Source organism: Anoplopoma fimbria, chromosome 17 (assembly GCF_027596085.1).
Source record: "Anoplopoma fimbria isolate UVic2021 breed Golden Eagle Sablefish chromosome 17, Afim_UVic_2022, whole genome shotgun sequence".
Classification (NCBI taxonomy): Eukaryota; Metazoa; Chordata; class Actinopteri; order Perciformes; family Anoplopomatidae; genus Anoplopoma; species Anoplopoma fimbria.
Genome location: NC_072465.1, coordinates 2184869 through 2205226, shown reverse-complemented (window position 1 = coordinate 2205226; position 20358 = coordinate 2184869). Strand labels below are relative to the sequence as shown.

Here is a 20358-nt window from a genome sequence, read left to right as displayed (position 1 = left end):
TGTATAAAGTACCCAAAAGCCATACTTGAGTAAAAGTAAAGATACCTTCCTGGAAAATGACTCCAGTAAAAGTAAAAGTCACCTATTAGAATACTACTTGAGTAAAAGTATTAAAGTATCTGATATTTGCTGTACTTAAGTATCAAAAGTAATTTTCTGATATTAAATGTACTTAAGTATTGAAAGTAAAAGTACAAGTAAATGCTGTTAGACCACATGACTCATGTGGTCTGCTGGGAGCAGAGTTGGTTGTGTAGTCTGACAGCAGCAGGAAGGAAGGACCTGCGGTACCTCTCCTTCACACACCGGGGGTGAAGCAGCCGGTGGCTGAAGGAGCTGCACAGAGCTGCCAGGGTGTCCTGCATGGGGTGAGAGGTGTTGTTCATCAGGGATGACAGCTTGGCCATCACCCTCCTGTCTCCCACCACCTCCACCGTATCCAGTGGACACCCCAGCACACTGCTGGCCTTCCTGACAAGCTTGTTGAGTCTCTTCTTGACTTCTTTAGCTCTCTTCCTCTCATCCCTGGTCCTTGCATTTCTTCCAGCATGCCCTACCCTTTCTGAAACATGTCTATTGCAAGTAGTGATAACATGTTCTACTGAAATGTAACCTCAGTGCCTTGTTCTATTGCTCTTGAGTGAATTAACCTTATTTTGAATAACAGATAATGTCAATTATTGGACACAGCTGCCTTGAGACTAGAGACTGTATAGTTCAACCCACTGTAGGGCCATACAAATCACATACAACTCAACTATACACAGCTAAAAAGTGAGTTTAAATATTTCAATTGTGTTACTAGGAACTGCAGTAGCGGAGACTCTACTGTTAAACCTCTCAGTTTTAGACTTAAACTCAGAAGTTGCTTTTATCAAGTTACCAGCTTCTTCTTCTCTGCCCATACCCTGATTTTATAATTCCTTTCTGCCTACACTGTCATTTGCCATTTGCGACTAAGCTCCTCTGACTGCACCAACTTAGCTGCTTCTGCATAAGATACTTTTTCATTTCACTCATATTTATTAGACTTCCACCTCAAACCTCATTGCTTCACAACTCTAATATGCAACGCTATGTTTCCCTCCACAGTTGCAGCACTTTGGCTGAACTCCTTCTCCACACTTTGCATATTAATGTTCTCCTCCACACCTGGCACACCTTCTCTTTCCTTTGCACACTTCTGCCAAAGCCCAAATTCTTGGCAGTTGAAACATCTTGTGGGTTTAGGAATATATTCCCTTACATTGTACTTAACAAATCCAAAATATTGTTACCCTGGGTTGTCTACCAGAACTGTTTCAGTTACCTTTTTCTCAACTCCTCTTGTCATTCTGTTAGCACTCTTACGTACTCACAAGTTCTCTGGTTTCCTTCTTCATTTGTGTAGGCTAAAAAGGTTTTTAAAATGGCATAACAATTGCATTACTCACCAGCTGATCTGGAATATTATGCATACAAAATAAAGTACAATAATATTTATTAAATAGCCTACTGTTACCCCGGAATATAATTATTTATAGTCATAATACCGAAACAGGGCTGCACAGTGGTGTAGTGGTTAGCACTGTCGCCTCACAGCAAGAGGGGCCTGGGTTCAATTCCCGGGCTGGACAACCTTCTGTGTGGAGTTTGCATGTTCTCCCCGTGTCAGCGTGGGTTCTCTCCGGGTTCTCCGGCTTCCTCCCACAGTCCAAAGACATGCAGCTTAGGTGCATTGAAGACTCTAAATTGCCCGTAGGTGTGGATGTGAGTGTGCATGGTTGTTTGTCTCTATATGTCTGTCCAGGGTGAACCCTGCCTTCGCCCATTGACAGCTGAGATCGGCTCCAGCACCCCTGCGACCCTTAACTGGATAAGCAGGTTACGGAAAATGGATGGATGGATGGATGGATACCGAAACTTACATTTGCAGTCTATTAATCACTGCATGACTCATTACAAAGTTGTCTGTCTACTCTGAGAACTCTTTCTGAATGTTTTCAACAATCAGCTCGAGGTCCTCTTGCTGGTGCCTTATGGTTTTGCTATAGTTGTTAGCCAAAGTTGGAAAGAAAAACAGAATGAACTGCACAAAAACATTCATGTTTTAGGCCTTTTACTATATATTTATTTTACCAGTTTTAAAATAGTTTGAAAAACATTTCATCAGAGATTTCCAGCTGACATAATCAAATTATACAAAACATTTAAACGGCACTTCACTGATTATCAGTTTAGTTTACTCATCGTAGAGAGTATAATACAGCCTATGGAAACGCTTTCCTATGTCTAAAAAAAACAACACAGGTGATGTCATCAGGCTTATTTTGTCTTGGGCATGGGGATTATACAATTTATTGTAAAGCTTAAAGGGTATAGGCAGCTACCAGGCAGGGAGGGTCTAACAAATATTGTGGAAATATAATATTCAGTGTTTTAGGGTTTCCATACTTGAGACTAAAAGTCTCAGCTTCTTCAGCTTCAAATTTGGAATAGTCCTTCTAAAGGTTTCTCCTGTGAGTTCGCCAACTTTATGGAAGAGCAATACCTAATTGTTGCCGTGCATTGCCACTTTAAATACATCATGGTAGTCTTTGTCCAGAGATCACCTGACATGCTACACTGACTGTTGTTAATTCCTTAAAATCACCAACACTGTCAGCAGGTCAACTGAATTGACTACTGTGCAAAGGAACTGTTGGAGCTATATTTCATAACATTTTGACATAATCAAGTTCTATTATCTTGACCTTGACTTAACATATTTACAAGAGCGATTCAGGACCAGGTGTTTCACCATTTGCTTACGCCTGCAGCACTCTATCCCCAGCATCAAAATATTGTTTTAATGGCATGTGGCTTTCTCCCTCTTGTTTCCAAAGTGACTGAAGAGCGGTCAGAAGAAGTGGTGGTCAGTGGCACTGTGGTTTCTTGCAGCAGCGGAACTGTATGCTCCTTCTTCTCAACTTCTCGGGCTGGAGAGACGCGAGGAGAGAAAACTCGCGAAAGACATCAACACAGGAGATGTCATCTGCAACAGGGGATACTAAAGTCAAAGGGGGTTTGTCCCACCGCAGAGCACCATTGAGACTGCAGTGACCAAATTGCTGGCTTTTGCTTACCTTTAATGGCAGCGAGCAATACCACAACAAGCCTTTTTTAATGTCATGACATCAAGGCAATAAGCCAGCAAATACTGCAATCTCCATTTCACCACATTTCCCAACCCAAGAAGAAAGACAGAGCAGACAAGCATCTGCATGAAAGAGAAAAATACCCAAAGAATGGCCTCAAGACGGAGGAAAGTTCCTCAGTCCAATTTGGTGCTACATAAGACATCTATTCCTTCAGGTACTATAAGTCAGAATCTTTATTTTATGAGTAAATCATTTTTAAATACCATAAACCTTTCTCGTTAATTTTTTTAAATGAGATTTCCCTTCTAAATTGGAGTCTTTGTTAATTTGCAGAGCAGAAAATCAGGAACTTGCAGGGAAAGAGTGATGAGCATCCTGTCGATTTCCCTCCAACATCATCCTGGGATCCTTTTTCTTCTACATTTTTAACTGACTTCGAAGTTTAACCTCAATTCATGGGCTTCATATACTAATTTGCATTTTATAAAATAAAGTGTACCATACTTACCCATTCTGTTTGATCTTCTAGCCTATACATTTGATGTTTGAACATTTTAGGAGTATAAATTACATATTTCCAAATGTACGTGATTTCTGCATTCATTATAGCTGGTTATAAAAGATTTTTGTGTCCCTTCTTCATTGCTCCCCATAAACCGAAAACATCAAGGCCACTCCAAATATTTTCCCAGAGTGTGTGTGCAACAGAACCCCAAAGCCACCAGAGCAGAGAGAATAACAGTATCACACTAGTCCTCTAGTAAGACGGCCCAGGATGCTTCACTCACTCTATCCCGAACATCCTTTGGTTTAACTGTCCTGCTGCCCTTGGCAACCCCTGTGGTAACAAAAGCAATGATATGTCAGTCAGTGATTATTTCTTCTAGTGGACATGTGCTGTTGGCCTCAAGTGTAAATCGAGCAATTAGACATTTCTGGCATGTTAGAACATTTTTCAGTGATGGTGTAGAAATGTTTGTGAGATCACATAAATGTTTTTCACCTTGGAGACATTGAATTATTCAAGGCACAGTGTTGATGCTGCAGGCTAGAAACTGAGATACAATGTGAAACACCTGTGACCCTATACACTGAAGTTATCTTCAAATAGTGTGTTGACATTGACCTGGCAGTCTGGCGATGTCAAAGTGTACATCTCCTTTATATTTGTTATCATGAAGGAAACCATTGAATTGCTTTGAATAAGCCAAATGCTACCCAGAAGTTTGTAATATACCAAAAGACACACCAGACCAGATTGAAAAAATAGCATTCTCCCAACATCTGACAATATTTCTGCTTAGATATATTTCTTCAAATTAAATTGGATCTTTTAGAGAAACTATCTTCTGTAAAAACCTTTTCAAATACATTGCTGCTATGTTGAGAGAATGTTATGCATAAGAGATGAGACAGGAAACAGAAATGAGAGCAACAAGCAGGAAGCAGGGTTAGTTCATCAAGAGTTTCTGTTTTATTGTATGTATTTGTTTGTCTCTTCCCCCTCAGTGCTTCTAAAGACAAGGAAGAAAGTATTCCAAAGATATCCAAATGTCAGTGAACAGAAGAACACATCCAAGTAGCGCAGAACTGCGGTACAGTTCTGCCTGACAGGTTGTTTTTTTTGGAAGAGAATAAAAAGACAGACATAAACCAGATCAGACAGTCAGTATCCGTGATTGAATGCTGAGAGGCAGAAAGTTGGGTTAAAATACACAAGTGTACTATTTACAGCAGGTTTGCTTTAAACAGCATCTTTAACCACTCCTATGTCAATACACACAATGGACACAACATTTAATACTTCCGCTAGAGCGAGGGCCCTTAACAGTTTGGTCACAGTAGCTTCACATCACCCTCTAGACTGGTTCTACTTGCAGTACATTGAACTATTGCAGAATATCATCTGCCATATCAAAATCTCTCAGGTCTGTCACATTTCTGTAACCTCTTTTCAACATGTGAGTACACCAACAGTGTTTCTACCACTCTGTCACTTCACAAAGCATGGTAAAACTATGCTGTACTGAATCTACTCTGAACATTTTCAGTTTAAAAATCAAAAACAACTGTGATTTTATACAACAATGTCAGACACTTTCCCTTTAAAAAGTCTTTGGCAGAGGAAATAAACCACAACATAAAAATAAAATAAAGACAACTTCAGCTTTTGTGGAAACAAAAAAAAAGAGACAGGAATGAGGAGATCACCAAAGATTTCGTCCATCGATGGAAGAATGGCACAAAGGTGCAAAACATGAGATATTTCTGACACCAGAGGGGTCATGGTGGTACATGCTTATTCCACAGGACTGCACTGCACGACATGATCAAACCATAATAAAATATCTTATCATGCTCAGAATGCAAACGATGTTGAACTTCCAAAAGTAAATCCTGGTAAAGCATGCAGAGAATACTGCAAGCATTGACCAGTGAGGGAAGTCAGATATACAAGTCCTTTGACCCCAAAAGTGTATTTACTGTTCTACAGAACGGTGCACCTTCATATCACCACATAAACCATAACATGGATGAGTATTTACAACACAATAAGTGTACAAGTGAACAAAAGAGCTGTTAAAGGGTGAGAAGTAAATCCAGTTTTATACACACCCTCATTTGTTGCTGCTCTGCTTTGTCATCAAATTACCGTCACAGTTTAGCAAATTCTCATCCAAACGTAATGAACAACAGATGACTGCAATTACACTCCAACTATAATTTCCATAGTTTAGCCTGTCAAATCTCATTTAGTGATGTTTTTGAATGCCAATAATCATAGCAATGTAAGGCTGTTCCAAAGGGAAAATTAAATGAAATTATGTCTTTTATGATTGCTAATAATCTAAAGTCAACTGATACATGGTAATCTAAAGACTTCCTGCCATTAATTACAAGTAATGCTTTCAGTTTTAAATGACAATCATTAACGCAAATGCAGACGTAAACTGCACCCAAGAATGAATTGCACTGGTCCTCTGGGGAGATAAACATAAATAAAAAGACAGAAATAAAATAGACACTAACTTGACGAGACAATACCTTGACGAGACAAGAACAATGTGAAAACTAACCGAATGAAAAAAATATATAATACTGTAGATGGGAAAAGTGCACAGTTTCTTTTTTCCTTTACATAATGTATCATAATATCATATTATTTAACTCTGTCTCTCAGTATTCTTTAACACATGCTCTTCTGTCCACTCACTCACTCACTCACTCACTCACTCACTCACTCACTATCTTACAAAGCAGGCAAGGGTCTCTGCTCCACAAGTCTTTCAGTATTTTTGTCACAGTTTTACATTACATTTCCCTTCCTGACACTCTTTATACACAGTAAACTACCCTGCTCAACTCTACTGCAGCAGTTAACTCTTTTTCTATTGGTAATGGAACAAATACCATTTTTTCACCTCATGCCACAGCACATAGTTTAAAGATGACCCATATAACTTCTAAATACGTATATTTACATATCTGATTAAGAAGAGATGGGTATGTTGGAGTTCACACAGATGGTCTGGATAGATATTGTGTAGGGGGTTTAATGCAGCGAGAGTCTTCAGAGTTAAGAGCTGTTAGGCAACAGTAAACCCACACCCTCACTCAAGAGGTGACACCACGTTATGGTAAGTTAGAGGATAACCTTTTTGGCGAAAAGCAGATGTAATTTTACTGTGTGTGTCATGAAGCTAGCATAGCGTGGTTGTTAGCGAGTAATGGCAAGCAGAAACATAGTTGTGATGCAGAAAACTGGTGGTGGTGACTGTATTGTCAGCAGAGTTAAAAAGGTCCATCAGGGGTCTCCCTATGATACAACACACCCCCATAGTGCGCAAGTGGTACGCTCCTCACTCCTCAGATACCCTTAAGAAGTTGCCCATAAGCCTAGATCTACATAAGCAACAAACTTGAGATCAGTGTCTAGGGGCAACTTCGTCTACATAATTATTTTATGATTGTCACTTTCTTATATATAAGAAAGTGACAACTAGCACTCTTCTATGGTGAGACAGATGAATTCCTGGATGCACTTCCTATACTGCTGCTCAGTGGGGCTGCTGCTGTGGTATTGACCTGGTTGACCCAATGGAGCCTCGGCCTCTCGCATCTCCTCGTTCATCCGCGCAAGACGCAATCTGGAGGAGAGCAGAAAAATACCCAGGCAGAGGGAGACAGGTGATAGATCAGAGGGAAACAGAAATGAGAAGGGAGAGGGATAATATCACGAAAGACAGGTGAGAGAAGAAGAGGGAGTGAAAAGATTGAGATGTTGAGGTGGCACGAGACCGTGGGAATGGAAATGTGTTGAGGTGGAGAGGTGGTGAGGATTGGCCGGGGAGATAAACCACAGTGGAGAGAAGAGGATGAGAGAAGAGAGGAAGGCAGTGGAAGAGAGAATAAAGATAACAATGAGGAATAGAATTCAGACAATCAACCATCAGATTTCATAATAGAAACATAATGCAATCCTATTAAACAGATATTATATATTTAAGCGGGTAGGTTTATTCATGAACTTCCATGGCTTCCAGGGCTCAACCACATCACAATGTAAGGCTCCAAGAAAAGCTAGTAAGAAGACTTTTAAGGGAATATAATCTTTTTTGTTTTATCAATTTTAGTATACTCCAAGCAGTCTAATGCTCTATCGTGTGTCATTGCTCACAATAGACTGTTAACTATGCAGAATATCAGATGTCCAATTTCAAAATACAGAATTAATTTGACAAAAAGACATTGCAGAAAAGTTAATAGTGCTGGATGCAGCCTTTTTTTTTTATTGCTGAAGGAAATGATAAGCTACTTCTGATTAGCCAATGAGTTATTTCAGCCAACTATTCTCAAGCACGAGTGGTTATCAATGTATAAATGGTTATTAGGAACTTGGTCATAAAGGCTAGTTGAATTAGGATCACTCACAGGGTGACGATGTCTGCGTTGGCAGCCTGGACGGCGATGCTTAGGGGGTCATGACCCTGCTCATCCACTTCTGTCTGAGATGCTCCCCTCTTCAGGAACAGACACACTTGACTGCACAAAACAAGATTCAGACACAGAGGAGAGAGGTGAATATAAGAATTATTGACACCATGACAGATGAAGAGAGGGGAAACAAAAGATATTGTAGAATAGAGTCAGTAGAGCAGATAGACTGATGGGGGTGGATGGATGCAGGTCTACAGAATTCCCGGTTTTGTCAATGCAATGAGTCATCTTTTATGATCATTTGTTTGTATTTCTTCTCCATGCTTTAGTCTCCAGTTATAGATAAGATTTCATGGGCACGCAAGTCATGCATACGTTCATCATTCATGACGCTGTGGAACAATATTTGGTGTGACTCTGTCAGCAAGACTCTACAAGAATGGGCGGCTGTGGCGTAGTGGAGAGCAAGGTAGTTCTCCAATCAGAGGGTCGGTGGTTCGATACCCGGCTTCGGCAGTCGATGTGTCCTTGGGCAAGACACTTAACCCCAAGTTGCTCCTGAAGGCTTGCCATCAGTGTGGGCTGGATGTTGCATGAATGTTAGTTAGAGTCTGATGGTGGCACCTTGATGGTAGCCTGTCATCAGTGTGTGAATGGGTGAATGATATGTAATATACTACTGACTGTAATGCTTTGGATAAAAGCGTCTGCTAAATGACTGTAATGTAATGTATTTCCATTCAAAGCGAGTGATACAGAGAGCTTTTGCTATTTAGAACAGCGCTGTGTCATGATGTTTTTTATCCTTCCTTGTAAGCATTTACAGGAAAAGAAAGGTTATGATGTCAAAGATTATCTCCTGTGACAAATTTGCCCGGAGGACAGTTTCAGTCATGCTGTGTTCACGAGCATTCATGCTGGAACTTGAATCAGGGGTAACGAAAACGAAAGAAAACCCTCATAAAAACTTCCTCCCACTTTGCAGGTGTTCTTTACCCAGTGTGTCCCAGGTAGGTGGCGTGGTGCAGCGGGCCTCTGCCTCTCATGTCCCTCTGGTTCACATCGGCTCCGTTCTGTAGCAGGAACTCACAAGCTATCAGAGAACCCTAGTAGACAGATAGCGTTGTTTATATTAGTCATATAGTAATATTAGTTTTCCTCAAAAGGAGGGACAGTCATGCAATTCGTGGCAGCAGATATTATGTTGTGGGAGGAGATTTTCCCCATGTTTTTAAAAATAATTGTCCAACAGGCTGAGCAAACAGCATCACTCACCCCGACCACGGCTTGAATGAGTGGCGTTCTGCCCTCCTCCTCACTCGCAGCGTGGACATCCGCGCCGTGCGCCAATGCCTCTGCCATGAGTGGCAGATTGTGTAGACGGGAGGATCGGTGGAGAAGAGCCCCGGGATGGAGCTCCCTCGGGTCTTCGGGGTCTGAAGACACTTCCTGCTCAATCTCCACCTCACCACTGGAGGACTCCTCTGACTCCTCCTCTGAGGGTAGGTAAGGTAACAAGATGATGGAAAGAAAGTATAAGGATGACTTCTTTAAGTCAACTTTTTGGGTAAGTCAGTAGATAGTTTCAAGTTTTGGTATTAACTATACATGATATTTCAAACATATTACAAGTAGAAGTAAAAATATTAACATATAATGCAACACGCAAACACACATACCTTCTTCTGTAACGCTTCCCACCACCGAGCCAAATACCAGGATGTCTGTGCTGCCGTCGGTACTTCCTCCCAGGCCGCTGTCGCTGCTAAGACCTGCAGGGCCAAGCATCGCCAAGCCATGGACACGTTAATCATTACACAGCACATACTGTTCTTCTCATACACACGCACACCGCCATCACTCGAAGGACTGCAACAATTAATAGAATGCATTTCAGAAATTGCAATATGAACTTTCTAAGTGTGTGAATTCCTCCGTCACAGTAAGGAACTCTTACCTGCATCTTCCTGAAAATGTACAATAATCTTGCAAGGACATTGTGCCTGTATGTAATGACAGTGTAGTGGACTTACTGCGAGGACCAGAGCCAGTGTCAAAGTAGGAAAATAGTGAGTCCAGCTCATCTGGACAGAACAGGGAGTCCCGGCGAAACTTTGCTGCAGCAGCTGCAGAATGACAAAACATCACAACAAGATTTCAGTCTGGGCTTCAGGTTGTATTAGTATACTCTAGGTGTACTCATATCTTGCAGCTTTTAACTTAATGGGCCTTCAACAGAGAAGTTCATTCTCTGCACTGACCTGCTGAGAGGTTTGCGGGTGTAGCGCTTCCCGGCTCGTAGCAATGGTATTTCCTGCGGGCCTTGTTGGGCGCACGAACAGAGCTGTTGTGTCGATGGCACTTCTTCACCGTCCAGGGCCGGGACTTCCTTTCACCCTCCACCAAAGCCTCGCTCCCACTCATCTTCTTCAGGAAGCGTTTCTCCACATACTTAGACTTGATCCAAGCCTCTTTCTCCTGTCTGGAGGTAAATGGTCACAAACTTACAATTGTATATAATACATGACATGACATATACAGATAATTCAGTTTAGCCTGGATTGAGTCATTTAGTTAAAATAAGATGGTGTAAACTTAAAGATAGATGTTACCATACACCATAAAAATAAGTCAGTGAAGAGTGTTAACCTTGCCAAAGGGAATAAAGACTGACCTTGAACTGGATGGTCCCGGTTTTTTGGCTCCCAGCTCCTCGCAGGCCCCCTCATAAATATGGTTGATCACAGTGTTCCCCAATTCACACATCAGCTAAACATGAGAGCAGAACGAAGGAGGGCAAAGATGGATGACAGAAACGTAAAAAATAGTATTTCAAATTATTTTGCAAAGCATTAGGAATGATAAATGCAACTCTGGTGGTAGAAAAACAGTGAGGAGAAGCTGCAAGAAAATGTGTTGGGGAGACGCACCTTTAGTAATTCTGGCTCCCATGAGTCTAACGTCAACGAACGCACTTTAGAGCAATGGACACCTAAACTCCTGAAAGAAAGAAGATAAAAAGATTTTTATATATATATATAAAAATTAAAAAAGAGATTTTTTAAAGAAAGTGTAAGGAGTGTATCTAACCACAAGATTTAAGCACAGTTTTACTCTTGCCCCCTTTTAGCACAACTGCCTGAGGTGGCAGTTGTGTCTGTGTCTCTACACGAGTCTCTAGAGCTAAGCTAAAAACAGCCTCCTATAATTACTTAAACATCCACTCTGGTGACTTTAATTCTTATAAGTTTCACATATTTTAACTACATTTGGTGGATATCTTTATAACTGCCACTTTTCTATTAGCAGAAGAGCTTTGACTGATGAGCTGACATAATTGACAGTGGAACTTAGTTTGACAAACACAAGCATATCAGAGGAGACGCTGCAACATTTATGCAAATAAGATGTGATGCTTTAATGAGGCAGGCTGTGACAAGTTTGGAGGAAGTTTTGACTACAATCATCCTTTGTGGTGGGTTATTTCTTGCAACACCTTGCTTTAGAATGCATGTCACACTGACAAAACCAGTTCTGTAGTGGTTTCTTCCCACTTTTAAACATTATTTCTCGTATTGTTAGGTGCAGTCACCTGTGGATTCCTGAGCACTCAATGCAGAGCAGCACTCCCAGGTTGATGGAGGCCCAGCACGGAGCCGTTTGGCCACAGTCACAGCACAGCTCGTTGCCTGGCAGGCTCTGCACCCTCTGGAGGAGGCTTTCCCCGCCTCCCCGAACTCCCTTATCAGCCCTCTCCCCCCTCTCTCTGGGCTCACTGGCAGAGTCGATGCTGCTGGTGGAGGGTGAGGCCGTCCGGTCCAAACGCTGCAGCAATAGGTGAACAAGTCAGAGACAGAGATTCTGAAACTACCTGGGGAGCAATTTGTAATGAAAAGAAACACCACTTGTGTGCTATTATGTGACTATTGCTGTGTGTGTAGTCATGTTTGTGTTCGTACCTCAATGTAATAATTGTCGGCGATGTCTTTGTAAGCAGAGGCGATGCTTGCCTGGACTGCCTGGATCCAAGCCTGCCGCAGCTTCTCAGACTCCGCCTGCAGCATACAGCTCCTGCAGGTTTGTAGAGGCCAGTTATATAATACCTTCCCACAGCTGTCTAATGCTATGAAGCTACATGTTATTAAAATTAAAATCGAAATTATATAGTCAATAATGTAACAATTTATAAGTGAAAATCTGAGACGATAACGGCAAAAGCTTTTAGCCTTTATCCTGTTGGGACAAGTACACACACGCGTTCAGACTTACTTAGTGGGTGAAACCACCTCGAAGCAGAACCTCCTCTCATTATCTTCACAGGGTTTAACAGAGCACAGCCTCAGGTCCTCCACCACCACTGTCAGAGAGTCCTGTCATTGGCAGAGAGGAGGGTCACAACAACTCAACCCTATTTTACCCTTCAAGCCACAGAAGTAGGTTATCCTCCTCATAAATCCACCATTCTTCTCCTCTAAACTATTAATAAATGTACCCATCATTTTAAACTGTCAAACACTTTACAATAGTTTACTTTTAGTGAGGAAAAAGTTTACAAAAGCAAAATGTACCTTGAGTTTCTTCTGGTAGACCAGCTGGCTGTTTTGTATAGAAAACCACCGCCTTGAGGAGGGAAGAAGATGTGAGGTTTGACAGTTTGTGAGAAAAAGACATGATCAATCAGATGTTTGAATACTGAAATTTGTTCCTGGAAGTGAAAAGCACTGGTCATTACAGTGGTGATTAATAAAGCTATAGATTAGTATTGTTTACTCTTGGAGTTAGGTGAAAGCCAATGGGGGACATTTTCCCTCCTTATTTAAATCAGTTTCTAAGGTAATAGTCCTCCATCACATCAAGGAGTTCATAGACAGTCCAAAGTAGGTAAAGACCTTTAAGATTTGGTATTTCTTTTTTCAATTTTTCTCAAAACAAAACAGAACAGACCTTTTTCTTTACCTTTCAATTGTCTGTTTATTGTTATTTCAACCGGTTTACTAACTTACTTAATTGTTTTACTGTTAATTGTTTTGCATTTGTACCGTTTTTCATTAACTTTAATCCTTTTAATTGTAAATCGTCTCCCTCTATATTATGCTCTCCCTCTTCACTTTACTCTTTTACCTGTTCCAGGTCTTGAACGCGTTGCTGGCCCTCTTGAAGAGGTAGCCCTCCATGACCACGCCATTGGGTGCGTCCACATTAAATTCCAACTTGTGGTCATCATAAGAAAAGTCCTGTAGGGAGGACACACATAGGTGCACAAGGTCAATATTAGGGTATTGCTTCCTTTATTCAGTATGATAAAACCAGTGTACTGCAAAAAAACAAAGTGGATGATTGAGGTGCTCCTAGTGTCATCATCAAAAACAATACATGCTGTCCTTTCAACAATCTATAGCCAGTCTTTTTCCAAGTCCGTCTTAAAACATTACTAGTCTGCTCATATGTACATTGACAGAGTTAATGGTGTCTGTCATCATTCCTCCTTTCCACACAGCTGCAAAGAGTTTTCTTCCCTAAAGGGATTTCAATGTAAGTAATGGGGGGTAAAATCCACAGTACCCGTTCTGTGTAAAATTCATGGTAAAGTTCAGCTAATGTAAGGCTGGATGCTTTAGAAATACTAAGTAAGGTGAGACTGAGGAGCAATAAGTGTAAAAGTCCACCTAATCATAACATGCAGAAACAGAGATAAGGACTTATCAACACCACATACAACAGTGCTGCCAAAATTCCTCTGTTATGTAAACCTTCTCTTACTGAAATGTGTTTGTGTTCCTCCACAAAATAAATGTCTATCTACCATTTTTTTATTAGTTTACCTTTGAAGTATAAAGAATATGTAAAATCTGAACTTCTCTACCTGTCAACTATGAGATATTCTCTAATTTCTAATCTAATTCTCTAATTTCTAATCTGTTTTGTCCACACAGAGTTCGATTTCCCAAGCAACGTGTTTCAGTCAGATGCCACCTGCTCAGCGAGGTGAAATACACAAGGACACAGATTTAACACAGTGTTTTTGACTCTGTGGTGGCATCAGCCATTTTTTATGCAGTGGTCTGCTGGAGCAGCAGCATCTCGACAGCTGACAGGAAGAGACTGAACAAGCTTGTCAGGAAGGCCAGCAGTGTGCTGGGGTGTCCACTGGATACGGTGGAGGTGGTGGGAGACAGGAGGGTGATGGCCAAGCTGTCATCCCTGATGAACAACACCTCTCACCCCATGCAGGACACCCTGGCAGCTCTGTGCAGCTCCTTCAGCACCGGCTGCTTCACCCCCGGTGGTGAAGGAGAGGTACCGCAGGTCCTTCCTTCCTGCTGCTGTCAGGCTGCACAACCAGCTCTGCTCCCAGCAGACCACATGACACTAAAAACCTGTGCAATACAAATTCAACGTGCAATTATAGTTATAATAGTTAATTCTGTCTGTACATATAATATTTCAATTATTGTGGATTTTACTGTTTGTTATTGCTTAATTATAATAATTGTTTTTATTGCATTTTATTCTTTCTTTTACGATGTCTCTTGTGTGCACTTTACCCTATGCTGCTGTAATCCTGCAATAAAGGATTATCTTATCTTATCTTAAATTAAAGCCGAGGCCGTGGTTAGGTTTCACTGTTATTAAGGAGGCCATTCGTTTTGGGCAAGGTGATACTGGATATATGGCAAGCTGTGCAGATAGGCAGATGAATCCACGCACGCACACGCATGCGCACACGCACACACACACACACACACACACACACACACACACACACACACACACACACACACACACACACACACACACACACACACACACACACACACACAGAGACAGACAGACAGACAGACAGACAGAAACATGCTCTGTCTCTGTGCTGTAGGTCTTTTCTTGAAAATATCACTGAATAATTCTGTGTGGTCTTTTTTAACAAATCCCCGTTGACTGTTTTATTTCACACTGATGTCATCATGTGCTTTCAGTGACCCTTTGACTTAGTACTGAGGCCTTTTCATTGATTATCCGAGATGTCACAACTTTAACAAACAGCATTTTTTTCATTGAATACGGCTAGAAATGTTTGCTTTTATTGGGAAGTTGAATTTGAATGGAGTAGAGTCATACAGAGACTGACTGCTTTATGTATTTTAAGCAATATCTTTTTTTTAAGCAAATTGTTTTTGTTTTAGTGTGAAAACATTCAGGCCATGTGAAGCAAAGACATGGTGGGATGCGACACAACAGTCTGTCTCCTTGCCAGCTGACGCGGCATCCAGAATCAGAAGTTTTTCCTTCAAAGAATCAACCTGGTTTGACACACACACACACACACACACACACACACACACACACACACACACACACACACACACACACACACACACACACACACACACACACACACACAGATATACACAAGCATTCAAGCACCACAGCATGCTCCCAAAATCTGAAAAAGACCATGAGTGAAATAGTTCATTTTCATCATCCCTAACAAGAAGAACACAAAATGATTTGTCAAATTCCATGTATAGAATGGTAAAACAAAGCACTTATAATAGAAGCATTCATGAAAACTAGTACAAAACAAAGATGTGATCCTCACCAGTGTATAGTCCAACCTGCCAAATATCTTCATCTTAACCACACTGACATCCAACAGCATCTCAAACTCAATAATAACAAAAATACGTAATAATAAATAAATAAATAAATTCTGCAAAGGTTTCAGAGAGAAAAGAGCATCTCTAAAGCATCCCACGGGTTATAAAGTTGGAGCAGCGGAGAAACCGGGAGAAACACGTTCATCCCACGCGAATCCAGATGAGAGACTGCCAGCATCAGCGCGCTCGTACCGATCCTTCACTCAACGCCCACCTGTATCTGGTGCGAGAGCTCATTATCATACAGCTGTCACAGAGACCCCGTGCCCCGCTGACCTCGTCGCGGCTGCCACGGATCAAACATTTCATTTTTCCGTACCCGTGCCTCCTCCCCGCCCCACGGAGCGATTTAAGGCTCCCCTCTGAAGCCCGGGGGTTCCATCCACAGCTCTGGAGGAGCAGGCTTTCCATCTGTCTGCGACTTTGAACACTATTCTTGCTTAATCGAGCTGACATTATTGCTCCCCAAACACCAGCCGGAGGCCCCTCTTCCCCCCTTAAATCAGCCGGACCATAGAGGATTGCGTTACACAAGTGTCCACCGGCACAGGAGGCTGCAACACGGCCTATATCCAAACCAGGGACCCACAGAATACATAGAAAAAAAATGCATATTGCAGAATTTATCTTAGATTTGTTTAACTATGTGAGACTGTGTCAGAGATGTCAATTCGATTATATGGTATTTTTTAGGTTGTAGGCTGTCATCATCAAAAACAACATACAATACACGCCTGTTCAACAATGCAATCCAACACACCACAACTGACACAACACAGCCTGTGTAGACTACGAGATATGAAGAAAACATTAAATCACAGCCTCTGTCTGGGATACAGTCTGGACCCAGTTGCCCTGCTTTTACTTTATTATTTAACATTTTCAACTTTAGTAGAATTTTAATTTGAAAGTGGAGACCGACAGATAAATGTGGTGACGGCATGCAACGGATCCCCAGTTCAAATCAAATTGAAGATGCCCCTATCATGTTTTAACACAAAAGTATTCAAAGCCCTGATTCAATTCTATATAGGCTACAAACACATATCAAGTATTTATATGCATGTATGCAAGCACACCATAACCCGGTTACTGTGAATAAACAAATTAAGGTTGTTTAGTTCAATGATTTGAACTAAGTGATGAAGTGTAGTCTGCATTGTAATGTAAAAACACATTTGGTTTATAAATTGTTGACTCTCCCAATCCCCTCCGTTTTCTTTCACTTGCATAGTTTTCTGTTTGTCTCTCTCTGTCTACCTCTCTCTGACTTAAAAAGATGTACAGCCAAATGCTATAACAATGGAGGAGGAGGGAGCTGAGGCGACAACCCCCCTGGGAGCCACAATGAAGTCCTGCACACACATAAAAGCCTGCTGTGAAAGAACAGAGAGAGGAGAAAGAGTGAGTATGTGAAATATAAATGGGAGGGGGTAGTCGAGACAGTGGAAGTAAAAGTGAGGTAAAGGGCAACACAAAAAGAAGAGGAATAGAAGTGAAAGATTGTAAAAGAGATGGAATGAATGAGGTCAATTCTCACTGCCAAGTTTTGGTTTAATTTTCATGAGTACACGGATGTCACAGTGAATTTCCACTTAACTGTAATGAAAGTGTTTACATATCCTTCCACTGAAAAATAACATTAACAAGGTGACATCCAGTTAAGCCTAAACTACATTCATAGTGAAGCTCTCCTATTCTCTGGAGTATGACTACTGCAGTTACTTAATCTGTGTCTGGATCTTAGACTGATCTCCTCCTTTTTATCTGTCTTCTCTCTATATCTGTCCTCTTTTTCCTTCATTAAACCAACTACTGTGCGTCTAAATGCCATCTGTTGACTTTGGCAGGCAGTGGACGGAGGAGAATGTGGGTTGATGCTGGCATGATGCAAAACAACAGAGAACAGAGCCAGCTCTTGACATAAAGAAGATGAAAGGAAAATGTTATCACTCACAAGAACTACTACTGAGTGATACAATCTAAGAAATGTATTCAAATTCCAAATGAACAAAACAAGATAATTATAGAATTATCTACTGCTCGAACAACTTCATAGCTAAGAAATTATTTCTAAGCTTTTACTCTGAAAATGATATCTTCTTAACTGGCTTGCTGATAAGTTGACAAATCCTCAGGGTTAGATTTTTAGATGAAACAAATTGGACCAGCACAAATTAGCAGGAGGACATTTGGGAGAGCTGTATGCTTCAAAGAGAGGCACAGGCAGGAGAGAGTGAGGGTTTGAAGCTCCGTGTGTGTTTGCATGTGAGAAATGCAGATAAACAGAAAAATGAAGGAGAACCTGAGAGATCTAGAATAAGAAAACAAAGACAACATCAAATGAGAGACAGAAATAAACACGCAGGGTATAAAAAAACTTAGATGAGTATTACAGGCAGGTTGGAGAAAAAAATCATTTGTCAGGGGGAGCGAGGATCTTTGTGAAGCGGCGAGACTTTATGGAAACAAAGTCAGTGCAAGTGAAAAAAAAATTGAAACAAAAAATTAAACATAGAAGCTCAGTGGCAGCATGTAGACAAAAGTCACTGAGCAGCATTAAAATAGTTTTGTCTGCAACGCTTCAAGGCAAACTGACATACACACCTCTAACAATCACAATAAGTTATCGATAATTAAAAGCAGCCACAAACATGTACCAAACAGGAAGTAAGAAAACTTTTCAAAAAGGTTTCAACTTCAAGACTTTGTGCCTCTTTCTACTGTCTGTGTGGTTAAAAATAGGGTATTTCTTTGTAGATATTCTGCTCTCTGTTGACAAGAGCAACTATTTCATGGACAACCTCTGAAAATATAATCCTCTCCAAAAAATCCAGCATTACTGATAAACAACACAGGTCCTAAACACTGCTGTGGTTCTCCAGGAACATCACACAATGCAACACTGACTTTTCAAACCTCTGATTCTTGACAAGACTGTCCTATTTGGGTGTTTTGCACTGCAGCACAGGGCATGTAATGTGCAGGTTGTGGAATTCAAGGGTTCAGATAGAGGTGAAATATATAAACTCACCTGCATCAGAGTCTGGAGGTAGAACAAGGTCAGGAGAGATCCAGGTGAGAAGAGAGAAAGAGAGATACAAGTGTTAATACAAGACCACAACTAACTCAATTACACCACACAAAGCAAAATATGTTATTATTAAGACATCAGGTCCAAATCAGTATCTAGAAGGTCTTTTCACATAAGTAGTAACAAGCTTGCTAATTCAGAGTCCTCCTGGAACACACAAGGCCTCCAAGAAATAGTTCCTCTTTATTTCATTAGAAAATCCATGACTCTTTAGCTAAATCATCTTAAACATGAAGCATGTTTACCTTGATGTATAAGTAGAGCAAAATAAAAAATAAAGTCAAGTAGCATCACTCTGAGCTAGGTTTTCAGATTAAAGAGGAAGTGTTGCTGAAAGGCCATTATGTCGGGCACAGAGCTGTGTGTTATGTCCGGCTGAATGCCTCCGCTTGGCAACAAAATCGATCAGCAGGAAGGGCCAAGTCGGGCAGAAAACGACCATGTTTTTGGCATCTCTTCAGGTAACAGATGGTGGAATTTTGTGCATCTGTGCATGACCGACTGTGTTTGACTGTTGAGCAGGGTGAGGTTTCTGAGCAAATTGTTTTTATTAAGCTGAGGGACCCATAAAATAAATAAATCAAAGTTGGCTCTGTAAAAACTGCTTTATGGCTTCATTTTAGCCCAAAGAAAAATGAACATTCAACACTCATAAAGTTGTTGTAATATTTTTTTGGAAACCTCTGTGTATAAAAAATAGAAAAGGAAAATATATCAGCTCAAGTCACGGAACAGACAATATAAAAATAACCCAACGCTTCCATGGAAAGCTTTTTTTTTGCTTTACTTTCAAGGTATTTGATGCTTACATAAGATAAGATTTTTGTTTTGAAAAGAGCCATTTTAGATTCAAAACAGAGATGTTTTGAATGAAAATTTCATAGAGCTTCTTCCACTGAATTCTGAGGAATTCGTCACCCTAAGTGAGAGTGGAAAATGTTGATGTGACGTTTGTTTCTCGAGAAAGATGTAGTTCAGCAACCAACAGGGAAACGTATCTAATTCCCTCCTAGAAGAACACAACAAACCACTGTGACACTCCCTTTTTTCTGAATCCAACATGGTATAATAAAAATACTTTATATGCAAATAATGGAGTTGTGTTGTTGTCTCACTCTCTGCTGGATGACGGCGTGTTTGTGCTCCAACTCCCTCTTCTCCATAGCAGAGTCGATAACCAACTGGTCCAGCTGCACAGAGAAAATGACAGCAGAGTCAATGTGACAGGCAAAATAAACTGCGAGCGGAATAAAAGAAGCAAAAATATAGACAGAAAACTGGGACATTTATTTAGAGTCATTATATAACTTTTATTGTAGTCAACAAATAACTCATATTTTATATCTATTTTATTTCTGTACGCACAGGGTTCAAATGTCTCAGAATTACCAGATAGATAGATAGAGTCTGAAAGATTAAGACATTTTCTCACACTTCAGAGGTGATGTTAGGGGTAACACCAACACTTAAGCTTATGTTAACATTAAACTCAACTTAACCTTAAGGAAGTCACTTCTTTATATTACACATATTGGTAAATATGTTGTATTGG

At 40.7% G+C, this 20358-nt stretch overlaps 1 protein-coding gene across 1 annotated transcript in view; it reads right to left on the bottom strand.

Annotated features, from left to right (window-relative positions):
- Positions 1-2099: 2099 nt before the first annotated feature.
- Positions 2100-20358, bottom strand: part of LOC129105377 (arf-GAP with coiled-coil, ANK repeat and PH domain-containing protein 3-like) — a 54111-nt gene continuing 35852 nt past the window's right edge. The window contains exons 9-26 of the mRNA XM_054616368.1: positions 19922-19996; positions 18747-18758; positions 13179-13291; positions 12626-12677; positions 12327-12427; positions 12017-12128; positions 11650-11882; positions 10988-11057; positions 10732-10826; positions 10319-10539; positions 10091-10183; positions 9737-9829; positions 9333-9553; positions 9054-9163; positions 8052-8162; positions 7206-7267; positions 3908-3957; positions 2100-3013 (exon numbers count right to left, since the gene is read on the bottom strand). Of these exons, the coding sequence (XP_054472343.1) occupies positions 2945-3013; positions 3908-3957; positions 7206-7267; positions 8052-8162; positions 9054-9163; positions 9333-9553; positions 9737-9829; positions 10091-10183; positions 10319-10539; positions 10732-10826; positions 10988-11057; positions 11650-11882; positions 12017-12128; positions 12327-12427; positions 12626-12677; positions 13179-13291; positions 18747-18758; positions 19922-19996 (1893 nt within the window). The 3' untranslated portion in view covers positions 2100-2944. The remainder of the gene's footprint in view (positions 3014-3907; positions 3958-7205; positions 7268-8051; positions 8163-9053; positions 9164-9332; positions 9554-9736; positions 9830-10090; positions 10184-10318; positions 10540-10731; positions 10827-10987; positions 11058-11649; positions 11883-12016; positions 12129-12326; positions 12428-12625; positions 12678-13178; positions 13292-18746; positions 18759-19921; positions 19997-20358) is intronic.